At 35.7% G+C, this 18261-nt stretch overlaps 1 protein-coding gene across 7 annotated transcripts in view; it reads right to left on the bottom strand.

Moving 5' to 3' along the window:
• Positions 1-18261, bottom strand: part of LOC106666065 (endoplasmic reticulum aminopeptidase 1-like) — a 66056-nt gene that overhangs the window by 7946 nt on the left and 39849 nt on the right. For 3 of the 7 annotated variants that reach the window (XM_024229636.1, XM_024229635.1, XM_024229638.1), the window contains 6 exons: positions 6711-6743; positions 2975-3127; positions 1482-1673; positions 1327-1409; positions 1063-1265; positions 825-1005 (listed from right to left, as the gene is read on the bottom strand). In XM_024229636.1, coding sequence (XP_024085404.1) covers positions 825-1005; positions 1063-1265; positions 1327-1409; positions 1482-1673; positions 2975-3127; positions 6711-6743 — 845 coding nt within the window. Of the gene's footprint in view, positions 1-824; positions 1006-1062; positions 1266-1326; positions 1410-1481; positions 1674-2974; positions 3128-3254; positions 3558-6710; positions 6744-18261 lie in introns of those variants that run through there. The other 4 variants (XM_024229637.1, XM_024229639.1, XM_024229641.1 and 1 more) reach the window with 2 other exon arrangements.

Here is an 18261-nt window from a genome sequence, read left to right as displayed (position 1 = left end):
TTTACAGAGGTCTGAAAGAAGCATTCAGACAGGGCGAAACGGTGCCATTTGGCCTGAAAATTAGATAAATGAACATTGGTTCAAAGGTGTGAATGATTTTAAGTATTGGAGCTGTCTTGACCTCAAAAAAATGAGGTAGTATATAAGCAGTAGGTTAGCAGTAGGAAATCGATACTTAGGAGCAATAAGGAACACATTCCAAAATAAATCTCTTTCCAGACGTTCCACTTATAGGACGATTCTGAGGCAATAGTCACATACGGATTGGAAATGTGGATACTTGCCGAAGAAAAAAGAGTAAACTGCTGGGAGAGGAAATTAAAAGAAATTTTTTTGGGCCAATGATAGAAAACAGCATTTACTGGTTCTATTAGAATACAGAACTGAAAGAATTGTTCAACAATGAAGATTTAAAACTATTTCAAAAAAAGGGGCAGCCTTCGCTGGTTGGGCCATCTGCATTAGATGGAAGACATCAAATATTCTTGATTCTGGTGAAAGATCTAAAGGCTGAGCAAGGTTGAAGTGGTTGAAGATGGGGAGAACGACCTACAGAAGCTAAATGTATGAAGTAGAGGAGAAAGGCATTAGATTGGGAGGTTTGGCAATTGGAGCCAGGGTCCTATAAGGCCTATAGCTCCATGTTTCAAGAAATGCAATAGACTTATGTTTTAAGTTGGTATCTTCCAACATATCAAAAGCAAGTTAAAACTTATTTTGTCAAAGAATTTAAATTGCAAACCAGTTCCAAATATAGACGGACAAAGATTTAGTCAAAACGTTATCTTCTGCTTGCATGTATACCAGACTTTCACATTACTCACCAACCCAGTGCCCATGTAGAATCCGGCATCTTCCGTATTTATAATTGGCATGTTGAAAAGTGAGATGTGGAACCTGTCCCTGAATATTGACATTTTGAATTTCGCTTTGAACTGTGGCTCATCGAAGCATGGGAATGCTGACCTGGCATATGTCGGTTCGAAGTGTGTAGTCGCTAAATATCTGTAAAATGATACCAATTATCAAAATGTTTTCACTCGTGATGAAACTATATCGTACCTTTTTTCACCATCCTTATTCGTGTAACTACTGATATAAAATCCTTCCATTTCACGGCTCAGTCTTGTAGTGAATCTCATGACTATGGTATAGTTAACTTTTTTTCTGAATTTATCTTTCATCTCGAGGTAAAGCTGTTGCCTTGGAGGATATTCTAGCATTCTAGCTATGGGAAACCTATGGCTTTTTCTGTCAGTCACCATCTATAAAATCTCTTTTTTGTTTAATCATATCTAACAATAAGATGTAATTAAACTTTCATACCTTGTCAGTGATAGTTAAATTTTGGCTGTTCAGTACTAAGAAATAAGTGTCTTTATCTACTTGAAAGTCTATTGTCACTTGTCCTGTAATTAGATTATCCATTAATATCCTTATAATACTTCGTTTTATTTGTTAAAATAATCAAAATTAATTACCTTTAACATCTAGTGTGGTCAAATTGGGGTGGATGTTGATATGATACCTTGTTGGCCGAACATAATGTGGAAGCCTGAGGTTATTCCAAGGGAACAGCTCGTTATTGGTCGCTATTGGTATAATATTTCTTGACCCATTAATCCGTCCGTGTTCATCCATGTAAGGTGGTCGTTCGCCAGCACATGGACAGTCTAAAATTCAAAATAAACTATAGTTATTTTGTAAAAAACTTACAATAATGATGATAGACATTTTAGTTTTTGGTCATATCCAATCATCCTGGTCTGCTGGTCTTTGCTGATTTAATCAAAGCAGTGAAGATAGGTGGATGTGACCTAAGGTACGTTCAAGACTCTGCATAAAGTAATAAAAAAGCTTACAATTTTTATATTTATATAGAAATATTTCTTATGTTCTTTAATTAGTAGATTTTGAGTTTTTAAGATATAACGGTTTTCAAAAAAATTCTTGCAAGATTCAATGTATTTTATAGCCAGGTTTTCTGTTAAATTCTTCTTGCTTTTTTATTAAAAATATTACATTATACATACATATAAAAATTATATTTGTTCGTATCTGTTGTACATTTTGATTTGAATGTGGCAGCATAGGATTGAATAGCTTTTTCAGCCCATTCCACAGCTGAACAACTCACTCCCCTCTGTAATGAATATGATAGCACCGCATGGGTGGGCGTCATTAAAAATTACTGCGGCAATTAGTGGCCCCCTGTATGTTCATGGCAACCCTGGATTGACACAAAGGGTTGAATGGTTTTGAGGTTTCATGCATCAAATGCGTATGATTCTTGAAATTTCCCCATAGAACCTACTAATTCAACTCATTTAAACTTTTTGGACAAATGTATTGATATAAAATATCTTTATTTGTTTTATATAAATCAATTTTTTTTTGTTCATTTACACAACTAGAAAATTAAAAGGACAAACTAATCATTGTCAGAGGTAAAGTTCTATCTCAAAATTCAATAAAACATTTAGGCATGTCGCTAGATGAAAAATTAAATTGAAACGTATGCATCATAAAAAGAAAAAAAATTGACTTCAAAATAACTATATTGGTTACTTAGAAGGAATTCCCCCACTATTAATACAAAATAAACTAATGATTTTCTGATCATATATTAAAATCTATATTGCATATTGAAATAATGAATTTGAATCTGTATTGAAGAAAGTTATACAAACGTAATACATTGGCTTTAAAATAAAGAACTATGATATGGAAGCTGCTACTTGGTACATTGCAATAGTGACACACAGAGACCTGAACATCCAGCATCTCGACTCTGAGATCACGTTATGCTTGTAAGCACTAATTGTTACACAGTCAGCATATTGTAAAATTACTGAAGAGGACCAAGACGTATCAGTTAATACTTTAAAAGTTACAAGGTTGACCGCTAGTTAAATGGATACTGAACAAATAAATAGAATATTTTAAATTGGTTTAAAATAAGATTTATTATTACCTGTCTGGGGTCCAGCGTAGGCGATGATGAGCGATATGGTGAAAAGAATGGAAAGTACAACAGTGGCAAGGCATAATGCCCTCTTCTGTGAGCACATCGCAACACGATTGTGCTCGTACACCGTTCTCTTGTGCATCCCATTCTGGCTGTCCCCTGAAAAGCAAAATCAACCTGTTAATTATCATAGAATGTTGTGGATGTGTTTCGTAATCGATCTTGGCCTAGGGGCTTTTGTCATTTAGCAACAGTCGTTAAACTATTTAATTGAAATAACCCGGACCTGGAAATAGGAGCAAGGCAAAAGGCGAGTGGATTTAAGGTGAAGATCAGCTGAAAGTAAAACCAGTTTGAATTTTTTCTCCTTTTTTGACTCTTTACTCATGCCAAAAATGGCTAAATGACACACCCTCATAAAAAAAAAAAAAATGATTGTAGTTAAACACATGTAACAATTTAATCAGTGAGATTTACAAACAGTTTCAACTAGTAGAAAAAAAAAATTGTAATTTGGTCTGCCTGTCTTCTCTGGATTGGTGTCTTGTCATCTTCAATGTGTCTTGAGAGACTTGATAATAAATCATAAATAGCACAGCCACAGTGAAAATGGCAAAATACCAAAATGCATCTGACCAGCCCAGTGTGGATATGCAGATGAAAAATGATCAGTAATGACTAAATTGCAGGTTCATCACTACGCAGACCACAGGAGGAAATTTAATGAAAATATTAATTACAATTAAAAATTTTCTTGTTAAGTTTTTAAGTTGGCTGGTGATTTTATTAAACATCTTGGTTCGTCTAATTCCGCGATGTTTTTCCCAAAACAATTTCATAACAGTTTTGTGCATCAAGTAAGCATTACTAGCAATCTTAAAGCAAACTGAACATTTGCATCAAATTAAGAATCTGGAGAGGTTTTTATTCTAGTTGGATTTAGGTCCAAAGAGCTTTGTTACCACATTAAAAAACTAGGATTAGAGTTTAAATTATAAATCTTTGTAGGCATCAAGTTTAAAAAAATTAGCTGTTTGAAAAGTGACAGTGAAAAGTGTAAAGGTGGTCCGTTTTGGCCGATTTAACCTTTGTACAAAGGGTAATTAAGGTCGTGTCTTTTTATGAACTTGTTATTTATTTAAGCCATCACATCTTTATTTTACGTGTAACCATTTTATGGCAAAGGACGAAACTGATTTTTTCTATATTCTTCTTTGTTATTTGTGTACAACTTAAGGTATTTCATGCAAAATAAAAACACTCAAACAACTAATATACGTAATACTGGTTGAATTTTTGTAATGCTCACTTTGTTGAATAGTTTGTCTTATATTATTATTACTATGTTTCAACAACACTCGAGTGCTACAAGCAAGTGGGTTGTCTCTATAAATTTTTTATTACAACACTGTCGGATTGAAAAAGTAATCCTTTAATTACACCCATATTCACATTTCTAACTAGGGAGAAAATGGTGATTGTTGGGAAGAGTTTGGGATGAAAAGGGATGGGGGGGATGATGGCACATGGTTTAATATTGGCGTCTTTATCGACTTCTTGCAGTTTCTAGACAAATAGGATTGAGAGGTCTGAATGGATTGTGAGTTTAGATACTAAGTAGGAAGCTTGGTCAGTGGTTCAAAGGATTTTGGACTGGAGTGACTGGATTCTTTGGAGGTTAGAACGCTTGCTTGAACGCATTTCCAGATTGATTATAGTGTAAATAAGGCATTTGTTTTTCTGTTGTCAAGTAATCTTTTGAATAATTCATATCATCTGTTCAGTTTGATTCTTTTGAGGCGAGTGTGTATTACAGTGCTCCTTTTGGGAGAGGAACGAGTTGTAATAGATTGGAGAGTGGTAATATGGCAAAAGAAGAAAGTTATTTCCTGTGATTTGGCTTCCTTGAGTCTGATCCTCCATTTCTTGAACCATTCTTCCAAACAGGAAAGATGGTCTTGGAGGTTTCTGAAAGCCACTTCTGGGTCTGTTGTTGCAAGGGTGGTAGTACTGGCTGCGTAAATGACTTATACGAATGTCTGCAGTGCATACATGCAAAAAGAATGGGACCAGAATGTTGACTAGCAGAACACCCATTTTGACATAATGGTGAGGAGATGATGATGGAAATCTAGGAAGTGGGGGTTTTATATTTCCTGAGTATTGCAGCCTTCTAGTTTACTGTACTTTTGGTTCCTCAGTACGGTTCAATTGACTCGATCCTTCTGTTTAGAAATACTACGTTATTGACTGTCATTGCTACAATTGTTGTCCCTAGGTTTTCTTTATATCCCAGGTCTCCATTGAGCAGTTGTTTCACATTCAAAGATGACATGAGTGGCTGTTTATTCCTCCTCATTGCATAACCTATAAATGGGGTCATCGTTGAACATGTGCAGGTGTTTTTTCAGATGCCAGTGACGGTATATAGTCTTATCACTCCTCATAGCATGCAAGGAGCATAAATGAGTTTTTCCTTGCTTCTTCTTGAATAAATATTTCGAATAGAAGTGGGATTATCAATGTTTATAGTGCCATTGAAGTGGTTGCTTTCATTGTCCCTGTGATAAATATGTTTACTAGTCTTTGTATGCTTCCTAACGTTTGGGTATCTTGTTTTGTTGAGCTTTGGTTCACCAAAAACTGCAGTTTTTTCAGAAGGAGTTTTGTTGTTATGATATGAGATAGGTTAAGATTTTTGAGGTTTGAGGGTGGGTTTTATTTTATGGTTGACATAAATATACATGGACAAACTAATATACATTGGATTGAGATGGTTCCAAGGATGAGCTATGGTGGTTTGTGTCATATGGTTAAGAAAACTATACCTTTTTTGGGAAGATTTCAGAGCTTTGTGGTGATAAGGATACTGTTTAATTAAATTTTTGAATTATTCGCCATTTTTTGTATTGAATTTTATTTATCTAGTTTTAGAATTTTAGTATTAGAATCGGGACATCATCTCAATTTGTAGGCAGAATCTTTTGAACTGAGTTTTTGGACTCATTTAACTATTGAATACTACAGGCACAAAGTTCAAACATAAATATTGTTTTAAACATTGTTATTTTCAAATTGTCTACATCTTTCAAATCAAAATTACACAAAAACACTCTTTAAAATCTTACTACTGATCAACTAACTAGAAAATCTAATAAATCACTCATCTAAGAAAAATAAAGACTAAAAGGTTTTTTTTTCTATTTTATTTGTGAATCCCTTTTGGAAAGCTTACAATAAATAATTCATACAAAGGGCCTACTTCTAAGTCATGCCTTCACTCGATTTATTCAACAAAACTCCCCTCCGTAATCTACGAGACGTCAAGCTATAGCAAAAAGAACATTTTGGAGCTTGAGCCATGTCAAAACGCCATTAACATTTTATATTTTGACCCGCCAATAAGCTCTGCTTTATAAATTTGTTGCTAGGGCGGAAATATCTTTTTTGACATTGATTTAAATGAACAAAAATGACAATAAAAAAGAAAAGTTTCTTACATCGTTAACTCTTCATTGGAAATTGTTTTAGCTTTAATATTGCGAAGGAAAATATTAAAATTACACTCTTGACACTGTAAAGTAGAAAAATCAATTCGGTTTAAACACTTCTTTCTACTGTAGCTTATTTGACACAATATTCGAAGCTTGAAGTATGTATTACAATAGATGACATGCCACCGCATGCACAACTAAAAGAAACATGTCAAAATCAAAAACAACTCCTTTCATCCCCAACTTACCACATATCATTGGGACTGGCCATAATGAGTCCTCTTTCAGGTTTACATGAAACAAAATAATGTGCTATTTCTCAGTGGTTAAAAAAGAAAAAAAGAAAAATTTTGTTAACAGTTACATCATTTGGTACAACGCTTTAAGAAAAAACTTCAAATGTTTAAAATACTGTAAAATAAAAATCAAGTAAAAGAATAAATTTAAATCCTTGAACTGTCACTCATGACAGAACTGTGTAAGAAAAAAAGCAGAGTAATTCAACAGCACTAAGCGAACAATGTACGTTATGTCAAGTTAAAATCATATCTCATTGTCAAGTCGGTTATTATTACAGGAACCACAATAAATACCACATTGCTGAGTTTCCACAGTGGTTAAATTACGGTTCTCCCAGATTTCCCTTTCCTGAATTCCAATATATTCTTTTCACGAAATTGTCACACCCTTGTGCTTATGAAAGGATTCGACAATTATCAATTCGCGTGACTACCCATGCCTGTTATGTCCCATAAAACGGAGTTAATAAAACAACGAAATTAACTATACTCATTAGTGATAACGTAAGATAACGGTTTAATGAATTGGCTGACCAAAATCACGTTATGAATTAGTTCGAGTGTTTTTTTTTTCTGACGAAAAGGAATTTAGAAAGGACTCTCCCAGGGCATAGGACGGTGGCCCAGGGTCTAATTAGGTTAAAAGGAAGTTTGGGAGAGGGCTTTTAAGGGGCGAAATTGGACAAACCGAAATTCTCCCCAAGGGGACGGCCATTAAAAAAAGACATGATGCTCGTCCTCCAACAATGGACGGATCCCCGACGATGTCTCTTTTCCTTTATCTTCGTAATTAAAGAACATTTCAACTAAGAGACAAATAAATTCATGAGAACTTTTGAACTTAACTTTTTGTAAAATGTCGAGCAGATCAAATGGTTTTCGCTATTTTTCATAAAATCGAATTGACTTGATGAATACGCCAATGAAAACGTAAGAAAGTAGAACTAGTGATAAAAAAGTGTTAATTTTTTTCTATGCTGAGTTGATTTTGAGAAAACCAGGAAGGATATTAGTGTTGAAATCCTGTATTTTATTATTTTTAAGTTGTTATGGTTTCTGACTCAAATTTGCCAAGCGCAATCTGCGGTTCGAATCCCGGTATAGCCCATAGATTTTTATGTGTGAATAATTTGAAGAAATTATGTTTTTTATTTATTTGTATATTTTTCTAAACAATAGAGTATAATTTTGACAATATTATAATATAATATTTGAATTTTTACCATTTTTATTATTTTGCCTGTCCTATAAAACATAAGCTTGACTAGAGAACAGAATAAATAAATAAACAAATACATTATAATTTCATACGCATTTTTAATCTTGTAAAGAATTGTTGTACATAATTATTTAATTATTAATTATCTGTAATGAGGTTTGACCCTATCATTCAAGACACCCAACGGTTAACCCCTCCAGTATGGCAGGAAATACTTGACTTTTCTTACTTCTTTTTAAGTCTAAACGGTAGGGAAGTACACTTCGGTCTTTCAAGCAGAAATTCACGCCATCAACGCTTGTGCCCTAGATAATCTTAAAAGAGGTTACCCTGGCAAAAAAAATCCTCATACGATCTGACAGCCAAGCATCCATTAAAGCATTAGCATGTAAAAAAATCACATCAAAATTAGTCAGTGAATGCATCCAAAATCTTCAAAACCTGGGGAAATACAAATCTGATGATATCTTGGATGCCAGGGCAGAGGAATTTTGGGTAACGAAAAAGCAGACACACTGGCCAGAGGAGGATCTGCACGACCATAGATAGGCCCCTGAACCTACACTTGGGATAACAAAAACAAATATGGTATAACAAATACACAAACAAAACAAAAGGAGAAGTGGATAAACTCTAGCAGTGCTAGACATAGTAAACTTATAGTAACCTCACCAAGACTGGCAAACTCACTGCTGCAATTGGAGAGAGCTAAACTCAGAGGAGTGATAGGACTATTAACCGGTCACTGGCATCTGAGAAAACATCTACACAACATGGGCATGTATAACAATGATCCCATATGCAGATTATGCAAAAAGGAGGGGGAAACAACCACCCATATCATTTTCGAATGGGAAGCAACGGCTCCACGGAGATTTAACCTAACGAACAGAAAATAAACGAGGGAATGAAATTGTATCAATGACCTGATACTTCTAAGAAGAAGGATTGATTCTATTGCACTGAACCAGGGAACTAGGAAGTTAGAACAAGCCAGAAGGCTGCAGTGCCTGGGGAGGACAAACCCCGCTTCCTAGTATCCTTATTACCATCACCATTGAGAAGGATACCATAACCAAGTTTAAACAGCCGGTCTCCTCTTAAAAACCACATTATTTTAAATTAAGTTAATCAATTCGCTCGTGACATAACAATAATGTTGTATCATCAACATCAGTTGAAGTCGTTGTTCGGAAATTACATTGACTGGCGGCTTGGTCGCCCACCCTGCGTAATAAGCCCGACTGGTCAATGCTTCATTATTCACATTTAATATCCTATTTAAACGACGAATCAATTTTTTATTTTCTGTTATTGTTTTGTAGGACGAAGGGGTGAGTTTTAAATCCGATAAGCGACGGCAACGTCGGCACGCGCAATCTGTTCTCATCCTGCGATTTCCACGCACGAGTAGACCGAGCGTAAGTGCTTTGATTGCCGTTTGAATCATCACTGACACCAGTTGCTGAATAGCAATATTTCCTAGTTATTGATCCGTGATACTGCAGACTCCTCTGTACGCTGGGGATGATTTAACCTTTCCTGAACAGCCAACACGTAAATCATTTCGAATTTCGCATGTGTAACTTGGTAAATATTGTTAAACCCTTGTGAGCCTATTTGGTCTTCTCCACAATCTGTTATCCCACAGACTTAATGTGAATGGAATCGAATCTACAAACGGGATTGGCAACACTTAATCCTTTGAAATGCCATATTTAAATTATAAGGTTATGCAGTATAGACGTGGCCCAAGTAGTTTTCAATCGTGCTTGCTTCTTGCCTATCTTCGCTGTTTTGGTCGAGTTCGATACGACATACGAACCCCATCAAAACATAATAAAAATAAATATCAGAATTATCGGGTTGTAGGTAGTCGATTCATCTATGAAGCGCAGGCCAGGTTCAACGCTAAACGTGAAGGCCAAACATTACAATTGTTTGAGAGGATCACCCATGAGAATAGTTAAAGGTTACAATACTACGTCATTTGAAGCATCATTCCTATTAGCTAAAAATGCGATGTCCAAAAATTATAATAAAAGTGCCGAAGCTTAAATATAAATTACATTAAAAAGTGTTCATTCAGACTAAGCAGCTGGTTTTCGTCAAAGCGTTGGAATGGGCAAATGAAATTGCAATAACACAAGCTTATTAAAAACATTTAATGTCATGAATTATAGTAAGGTTACTTTTGACGGCCTTGCAGATCTAAATAATCGGGGAAAGCGAATAGAGCAAGAATAAGGAACCTTGCACATATGGGATCAGATCGCGTTTACCTGGGTGAAGGCGGAAAGTAATTGTGGACTTTTTGCAAATGACTTGAAAGTGATTTATAGCTAAATCCATTGATCTTATGCCAAGGATACCATGGTGATAAAAGAAAGGGATCCCCACCGAAAGGACACCCCAAGAAAAAATTTTCCCAACGGTAAAACTCAGGATCACATCGCAATCACGCCCATTACGTCCAATTTGGCCGCAGTTATGGGATACTTCCATGAAAGAGATTGTACCCGTCAGGTGTCACCTATCAGGAAATTTCTCTCGTATAAATTGCCCGTACTTGGTTTGTTTCATATAGACAAAATCTAATTAAAGGAGTCATCCAAAAGATAAAGCCTGGATTAGGACTTAGAGATACTAGGGTGTGCTGGGTCAAGAAAAAAAAGGTTGGTGGTTGGAGCTTTGACACAGTGCCTCATCACTGGAAGGGTTTCGGGTTTGAATCTCATCTGCAATGAATTTCAACCCAGTGTAGTCATTTAATGAACTTATTGCAAAAACCCCGTGCGGTTGATATGACCATGTAGTGGCAAATCTACGGCTGAAAAGCAGTGACACACCATACTAAATGTGGCGACACGTTAAACATGTCTGACATACCAAAAATAGAGAAGAAATGCGAAAAATAAAATTGGAAACGACCACATGTCATAAAACGATACGCATCTGAAATACCAAACAGTCAGGATATGCAACCCGAATTATTGCAAAGGACCAAATCATGTGGAAATATTTAGTGTGGTGAGTTGTATCGTCTTTTCTTCAATAATTACGTTTTTAGGTGGTATAAAATTTAATAACAGTTTTGCCTAGAATCGATCATTCAGGAGCATCCAAAAACAGCGAGGATAAGCGACCAGCATTATTGAAAACGACCATATACATGGAAATACTTGCCTAGAAGATTCGTAAATTCTTTTCGTCAATGATTACGATTTTAGGTGGTACCAAATTTGATGCTATTTTGGCCTAGATGTACGTCAGAAAAGAATATTCATGAACGTACCAAAACAGCCGGGATATGCACCCAGGCTAGTTTTAATCGACCAAATCACACAAAAAGACACGTTAAGTTGATTTGTAATGCCTTTTATTTAATTATTGAGTACAAAATCGGATATTATTTACGCCTAGGTGTTCTTCACAAAGTTATAAGCTATGAAACTCACCGGCGCGTAATGTTTTAACACAAAGGAAAGCTCACTTCGCGAGGGAGTGGAATTTCACAGTCATCGTTGGTAGGTTTCATTATGGAATAGTTCAAATTCAATTTGTTATCCAATCATAATTCCAGACGAACGAACCCATTCGGGTTTGAGTGGTGGACTAAGAGGCTGATAAGAAAGGAAACGAATCGATGTTCAAATTACATTTCTACGGGCCGAATGTTTTAGTCCGGGGGGTCAATCGAAGAGCGTTTCGTAAAATATTCAACGGGATTCGTATAGCTATCGTCTCGGGTTACCCACCGCCTAATATATTCGAACCAAGAAGGATTAAACAATTGATATATGTAGTGTTTGAATCTTAAACGTCAAAATCCTTTACAGGTAGATTTACCTTTAAGCATTCCAACGTGTCTGTTAATGCTTAATCCTTTTAAGCTCTTATTTAATCTGAGCACATTATATATCCTAAAATAATAGCAATGCCCATAGTGACATAATAGCATAATCTACTAGGGATATTGGTTTAATAAACTGAGTGTCTATTTGTGAAATCTTTTCCAATTAAGTTTTAAATTGGTTAGGGTACTACATACCCCAATAACTGAAATGATGCCACATCCAGGCTCCTACCATTCTACGAGCCTTATTTTTCTCTTAGGAAAAGCTACTTTTAAACCTGCAGTTTTAATAAACTGCTAGCATTTTAATTCACAAACAATTTGTTTTTATCTCACTCTATGATGGATATCATATCATCCGATCGTAGTAAGTGGTAGTAGAGAGTAGTTATTCACGCGGACCTACTGTTTTGCGCTCGGCATGCTCTAACATTCCCATTAAAGTGCTTTAAGGGAACGTTCTACGTCCTTTCTTATTCACATTGTACACTGGCAACATCACTGTATACCTAATGTGGCGAAACCTCTGTTGTCATCTGACTACTAGTCCAGAACTAATTCTAGCTCAACCTTCTCTAGTCGTAGTTCCATCTGCTTACCCTCCATAAATTCACTTGTCCTTCTCTCTATCTAAAACATTCTAACCTCCAATAATGTGAGTTACCTGATTAATATATTGTGCGATGCCATACTCGAACGAAAAGATAAGAAACTCAACTTAGATCACGACCAAAAATCTAGCTTACAGTTTACTAACAAACTGGCCATTTTTTTTTTTTTTTTTTTTTTTTNTTTCTTTTTTGGGGGGGGGGGGTTTACGCTGGCATATTACCCATGAAGTTTTCTATTTTCATTTTACTGTCGAGCGTGATCGGCCGACCAGGGCCAGGTCCCCGCCGCGCGCCCGCACCACTCATTCAGCTCCATCATCTTCTCATCTTCTAAATTTTCATGCTTGAAGATAATCAAAAAGAAACGTTTATCGACTTTAGAAATCCATAGATTATGTTGAAAGCTGATGGATAGTTGCTTATTAGGACAGATTCTAAGTTTATTGGTTTGGAAATGTTTGCGACTTTACTCAGATTTTTTAGCAGTTTGTCTCTTTCATTTTCATATTCTGGACATTCAAAAATTATGTGGGAAGGATTTGAAGGGCAACCGCAAGTGGGACAGTTCGGAGACGATGCCAAACCGATTCTCTTCTTATAGCTACCCGATAGGACTGATTTGTCTTCAGTCTAAAAATAGTAGAATAGAACTCCTTGGACATTCCTTCTGGGCTATCGCCTTCCGAAAACCATGGTTTTTTCTTGAGCTCAGCGAACAGTGACCTGTAATAATCGCCAACATTTGATTCGTTGTATTTTTCTTGCCACAGATTTCTACAAAACTTTTCAAAAAAGTTTTTCCCGTCATCTTTAGGAATTTTAATGTCAAAGGTTGGATCTGATGTTGCAGCCTCCTTTGCAAGTGCATCCACCGTTTCATTTTGCCATAAGCCTGCATGCCCTTTCACCCAACACAATGCCACCCTTTTTTCCATAATTTTTGTCTCAAGCATTTTCCTACAGATTTGGGCAAAAATATAGTTTCTGCATTTATATTCTGGGGTAATGTTATTTATCCTTTCTACAATGCTTCGACAGTCTGTGAGGATACAAAATTTAGAATCACCCAATTTTCGTATGTAATCGAGAGCGCTATCGCCATTTACAAACCACAACTAAGACAGATTTGGCCGTACTAGATCTAGACTTTCTTAAATTGAAGTATGGGGTTCGAGGAAAAAATGAAACTCGTGTAAAATCGATCGTAAATCCACCTAAACATCTTTAGTGCCACCTTCCTCTTTCAGACCAAACAATCCACAATGATCTCTACATCACATTTGCCCTTGATAAAATTAAATCCCCATATAATTATTTTTCTCATATTTTTATCCCAATTAGTCAACTAGATGTCTGTTGTTTAAAACGTTACAACCGAAATATCTTAACGATTAAGCGACACAACGACAAACAAGAGAGAGAGGGAGAGAAAACAAGAGAAAGATAGCTAGATAGTAGGTAGATAGATAATGGTAGATATATAGCTAGATAGATAATGAGGGATAGATAGAGAGAGAGAAAGAGAGAAAGAGAGAGAGAGAGAGAGAGAGAGAGAGAGAAAGTGCACGAACAGAGAGTGAGAAAGAAAAGAGTGAGAGAGAGAGAGAGAGTGTGAGATAGGCATAGTGAAAGGGGGGACCAAGAAATACTGATAGAGTGAGACAGAGGAGAGAGATAGAGACAGAGATAGATAGATAGATCTATCTACCTACTATCTACTATCGCGGAAGGTTACTCGCGAGAGAGAGAGAGAGAGAGAAAGAGAGAGAGAGAGTAAGTAACAGTATGAGAGGGAGAGAACAGAACTAAGTTCAAGATAATTACAGTTTACAGCAACTGAAATGATAAAAAGTGTAAATTGTACAGTTTTTGTTCTCAAATACCATATAATGAACACATTAAAAAAATTTGCATAAAAATCTGTTTATAATCAGTTATCAGTTTTCAACGAGAATTATATATTTAAAATCTCAACAAAGATTTGGACAATTCCAGGAATGAATATCGCTGTGAACTACAAGATTCTGTAAAACTTTTGAATTCCAAACTACCACAATCCCGAAATGTTTTGTATATTCGAAATATATACCGCGTGCGGCTTACAAACTTAACAAGAACAGAACGAGCAGAGGAACTTTTCCAGTCGGTTTCGTCAGTTTACTAAACTGAATTCAATTCGACACGAAGTTCATTTCTGTGGCATGATGATTGATCTGTGATAATTACTAAAGAGTCAGACGTTTCAGAAAAGTTGGAAAACGCGTGAAATAATCATTTCCAGCCTTGCCTTTTCATGCTTCCAAACTCGACGTTAACGAAGTTTTTCAAGTTCCCCCTACCCACGGCAGAAGAAAGGCCGTGTCAGAGTCGTGAGTTGGCCAGGTGAGTTGGGACTTCGAATGGTTATTCAAACGCCTTCCGAGGCCAAACCTGGAAAGTAATAGGAACCGAAATTTCTTCCACTCGATTAATCCCCCAACGGAGCTGCTGTAAAAATACCATAGCCCTTCCACTTTAACAGGCAAGGAAAGGTTGATTGTGCAATAAAATATAAATTAAATATACCCACTCTAAATAGTCTTTTATAGGAGAGAAGCCTGTTTTAGCCAATGTTACTTCAGATTAAATCTCGGCCCGTCCTGAAAGGGGGAACATTACTGTTTGCGTGACGTTAACATTGAATTATTTCCAAAGAGCACTTCTCATCTAATTGGATAACAGACGTTGAAAGTTTATAAAAGTCCTGAACTAAAAATACAAGAAATAATCTTAAACATTTTACTTCTGACAGGTATCATTAGCCGATTTTATTCTGTTGTGACGTTTGGTTCGGTTATCTACAAAAAAACCTTTATACATAATTTTTTAATTATTTCTTGCGAATTTTCTCTTTCTCTCTCTCTCTCTATCTGCCTATCTACCTATCTACCTATCTATCTACCTATCCATCTATCTCTTTGTCTTGCTCTCTTTTTATCTCTCTCTCAATATTTCTGGTCCCCTCTCCTTCTCTGTCTCTCTATCTATCTCCGTCTATCTACCTATCATCTCTTTCTCTTGCTCTCTTTCTCACTCTCTCTCTCTCCCTCTCTTTCTCTCTCTCAACATTTCTTGTCCCCTCTCCTTCTCTCTCTCTTTCTCTCTCTCTCTCTCTATCTATCTACCTATCTCTCTTTCTCTTGCTCTCTTTCTATCTCTCCCTCTCTTTCTCTTTCTCTATCTCTCTATCTCCGTCTATCTACCTATCTATCTCTTTCTCTTGCTCTCTTTCTCTCTCTCTCTCCCTCTCTTTCTCTCTCTCAACATTTCTTGTCCCCTCTCCTTCTCTCTCTCTTTCTCTCTCTATCTATCTACCTATCTCTCTTTCTCTTGCTCTCTTTCTACCTCTCTCTCTCCCTCTCTTTCTCTTTCTCTATCTCTCTATCTCCGTCTATCTACCTATCTATCTCTTTCTCTTGCTCTCTTTCTCTCTCTCTCTCTCACTCCCTCTCTTTCTCTCTCTCAACATTTCTTGTCCCCTCTCCTTCTCTCTCTCTCTCTCTCTTTCTATCTCTCTCTCCCCCTCTCTTTCTCTTTCTCTATCTCTCTATCTCCGTCTATCTACCTATCTATCTCTTTCTCTTGCTCTCTTTCTCTCACTCTCTCTCTCCCTCTCTTTCTCTCTCTCTCTATATATCTATCTCTCTCTCAATATTTCTTGTCCCCTCTCCTTCTCTCTCTCTTTCTCTCTCTCTCACTCTCTCTCTCTCTCTCTCTCTCTTATTCTCTCTCTTTCTTTCTCTCTTTCTCAATATTTCTGGACCCGTCGTGACGTAAAATTTACCTTTACGAGATTATTGCGAGTTGTAATACCTTACGAAGTTTATCTAAACAAAAATGTAAACTTAATAAGGAAATGTCTTACATATTTTACAGCATATATTTTAACAATCTTTAGCCTGTTTCCTGTATAAACTCCATAAAATACTGCAACCTGTGATAATTAAACATTTCAACGTCAGTAAGCAAACAACGTCAACATTTAACAAGTTTAAGTTTTTTTCTTGCATAATTTGTTGTGTACAAAACCTTGCAATCCTTCATCATCGCCTAGCAAACACGCTGGCGAATTTGTATTGCTTTGGGGAATAATTAATTAATGTATAATTCAAACGTATTCTGATTAAGAAAGAGGTGTAATCTCAATGATATCATGTGGAGATAAAAAATAAAAACCTTGAACTTAATGATTTCATTAAAAGATCCAATCATGAAGGAAAATAATGTCAAAAAATCCACAATTGTTCTCTCTTTATTTATATACTTTTAATATTTATTGTACAATCTCATAAGTTTGCNATATATATATTGCTTGTGTATATATGGCTTTCTGTTTATGTTTCAAATTAATTTTCCAAAATATGTTTTTTTCCCTTTATGTTTGTCATAATTTTTGTATGAATATATGTACTGTTTGTGATTTTGTATATTTCACGTTCTCATACTTAGTACGTTTTCAGCTGTGTCTGTATATTTATGCATTTATAAATGTATTCTATAATAGTTTATGAATATATTCAAGTACATGGAGAGCTTAGAGGTTCTGGGAATCGATTCCTTGCATTGAACATGAAATTTGATTTATGAGTCAAAATTTGTGATAATGTAGTCTGATTCACTACATCTGATAGGTATTTCGATATAAAAATCTGCTAACCACTTTATATATGTATAACACACTAAACTTTTATACATATATGTGTTATACATTTAACAAGCCCATAATGGGTTAAATGATTTTGTTTAGCGACATAATTATCCACCAATTGGCCTGAGTAAAAAATAGTCTTTATTTATAACCCCAATATTCTGGCTTTTAAAATTTAACCAAGGATTAATTCCCCCGGGCAAATTATTATACTAGGTGACGATAGTTAAACTGTCAAAGTCATGCGTTTTGTCGCTGGGTGGGATAAATAATTGGGCGACTTTGAAAGTAGCAATATGATCCTTGAAGTCTACCTGAGAGAATGTGACTAACAATAACTGAGACTTGCAGATTTAGTTTTACTCGCAATTATTTTTCGCAATACAACCATGACAAGTCGTTTGAAAATGTGCCCATTTGATTTTTTTTTCGCCTTGAACATTCAACATGAACCTTTCGACAAATTACTTATGTGACTACTGGTTTTTATTTTTTTATGTACACTCAAGTTTAACGACCGTCGCTTGTCTTTGGAGGATATAAAGCTAGGTAGGTTCTAACAAGCCAACGCCTTGTCGCACTCGACCCATTTTCAAGACAAAACTTTCAGAAGTTAAGAAAGTTGATTTTTTTTCACAAGCTATATTATTTATGATAAACAATAATGATTTAAAAAACCAACATCAAATTCAATTCTATTTTGCTTAATTTGCGAATAATATTCGTTTTAAATATGTGATATTTAAATTTCACGCCTGACAAAGCCCACCACTTAATATAGTGAAAGCGCGCCGGTGGATAAAAAAATATATTAGCCGGTCCTATAAAAAGGGCAGAGTAGGAAGTTCGAATCGCAAAACTCTTACGACATTTTTTTTCCCAGGCCAATATAATCCGGCCTGTTAATGAGTAAACGGACGATAATTTTCTTTGATCACGTCTTTTGGGCTTTATCTCACTGCTTTCCCTTTTTCTAGATACTTCATTGGGGAGTTCACGCGCAAAAACAGACCGGCGTAACTTAAGTAACTTAATTAAAATTAAAAGGTTTTCAATTAACCGGGTTTTTATTTAATGGTGCAAAAGAGCTGATAGATTTTTAATCATTTCAGTGGGGATAAAATGTC

This window comes from Cimex lectularius, unplaced genomic scaffold (genome assembly GCF_000648675.2).
Source record: "Cimex lectularius strain Harlan isolate CLEC.00 unplaced genomic scaffold, Clec_2.1 scaffold5, whole genome shotgun sequence".
Taxonomy (NCBI): domain Eukaryota; kingdom Metazoa; phylum Arthropoda; class Insecta; order Hemiptera; family Cimicidae; genus Cimex; species Cimex lectularius.
This window is presented reverse-complemented; position numbering and strand designations above follow the sequence as displayed.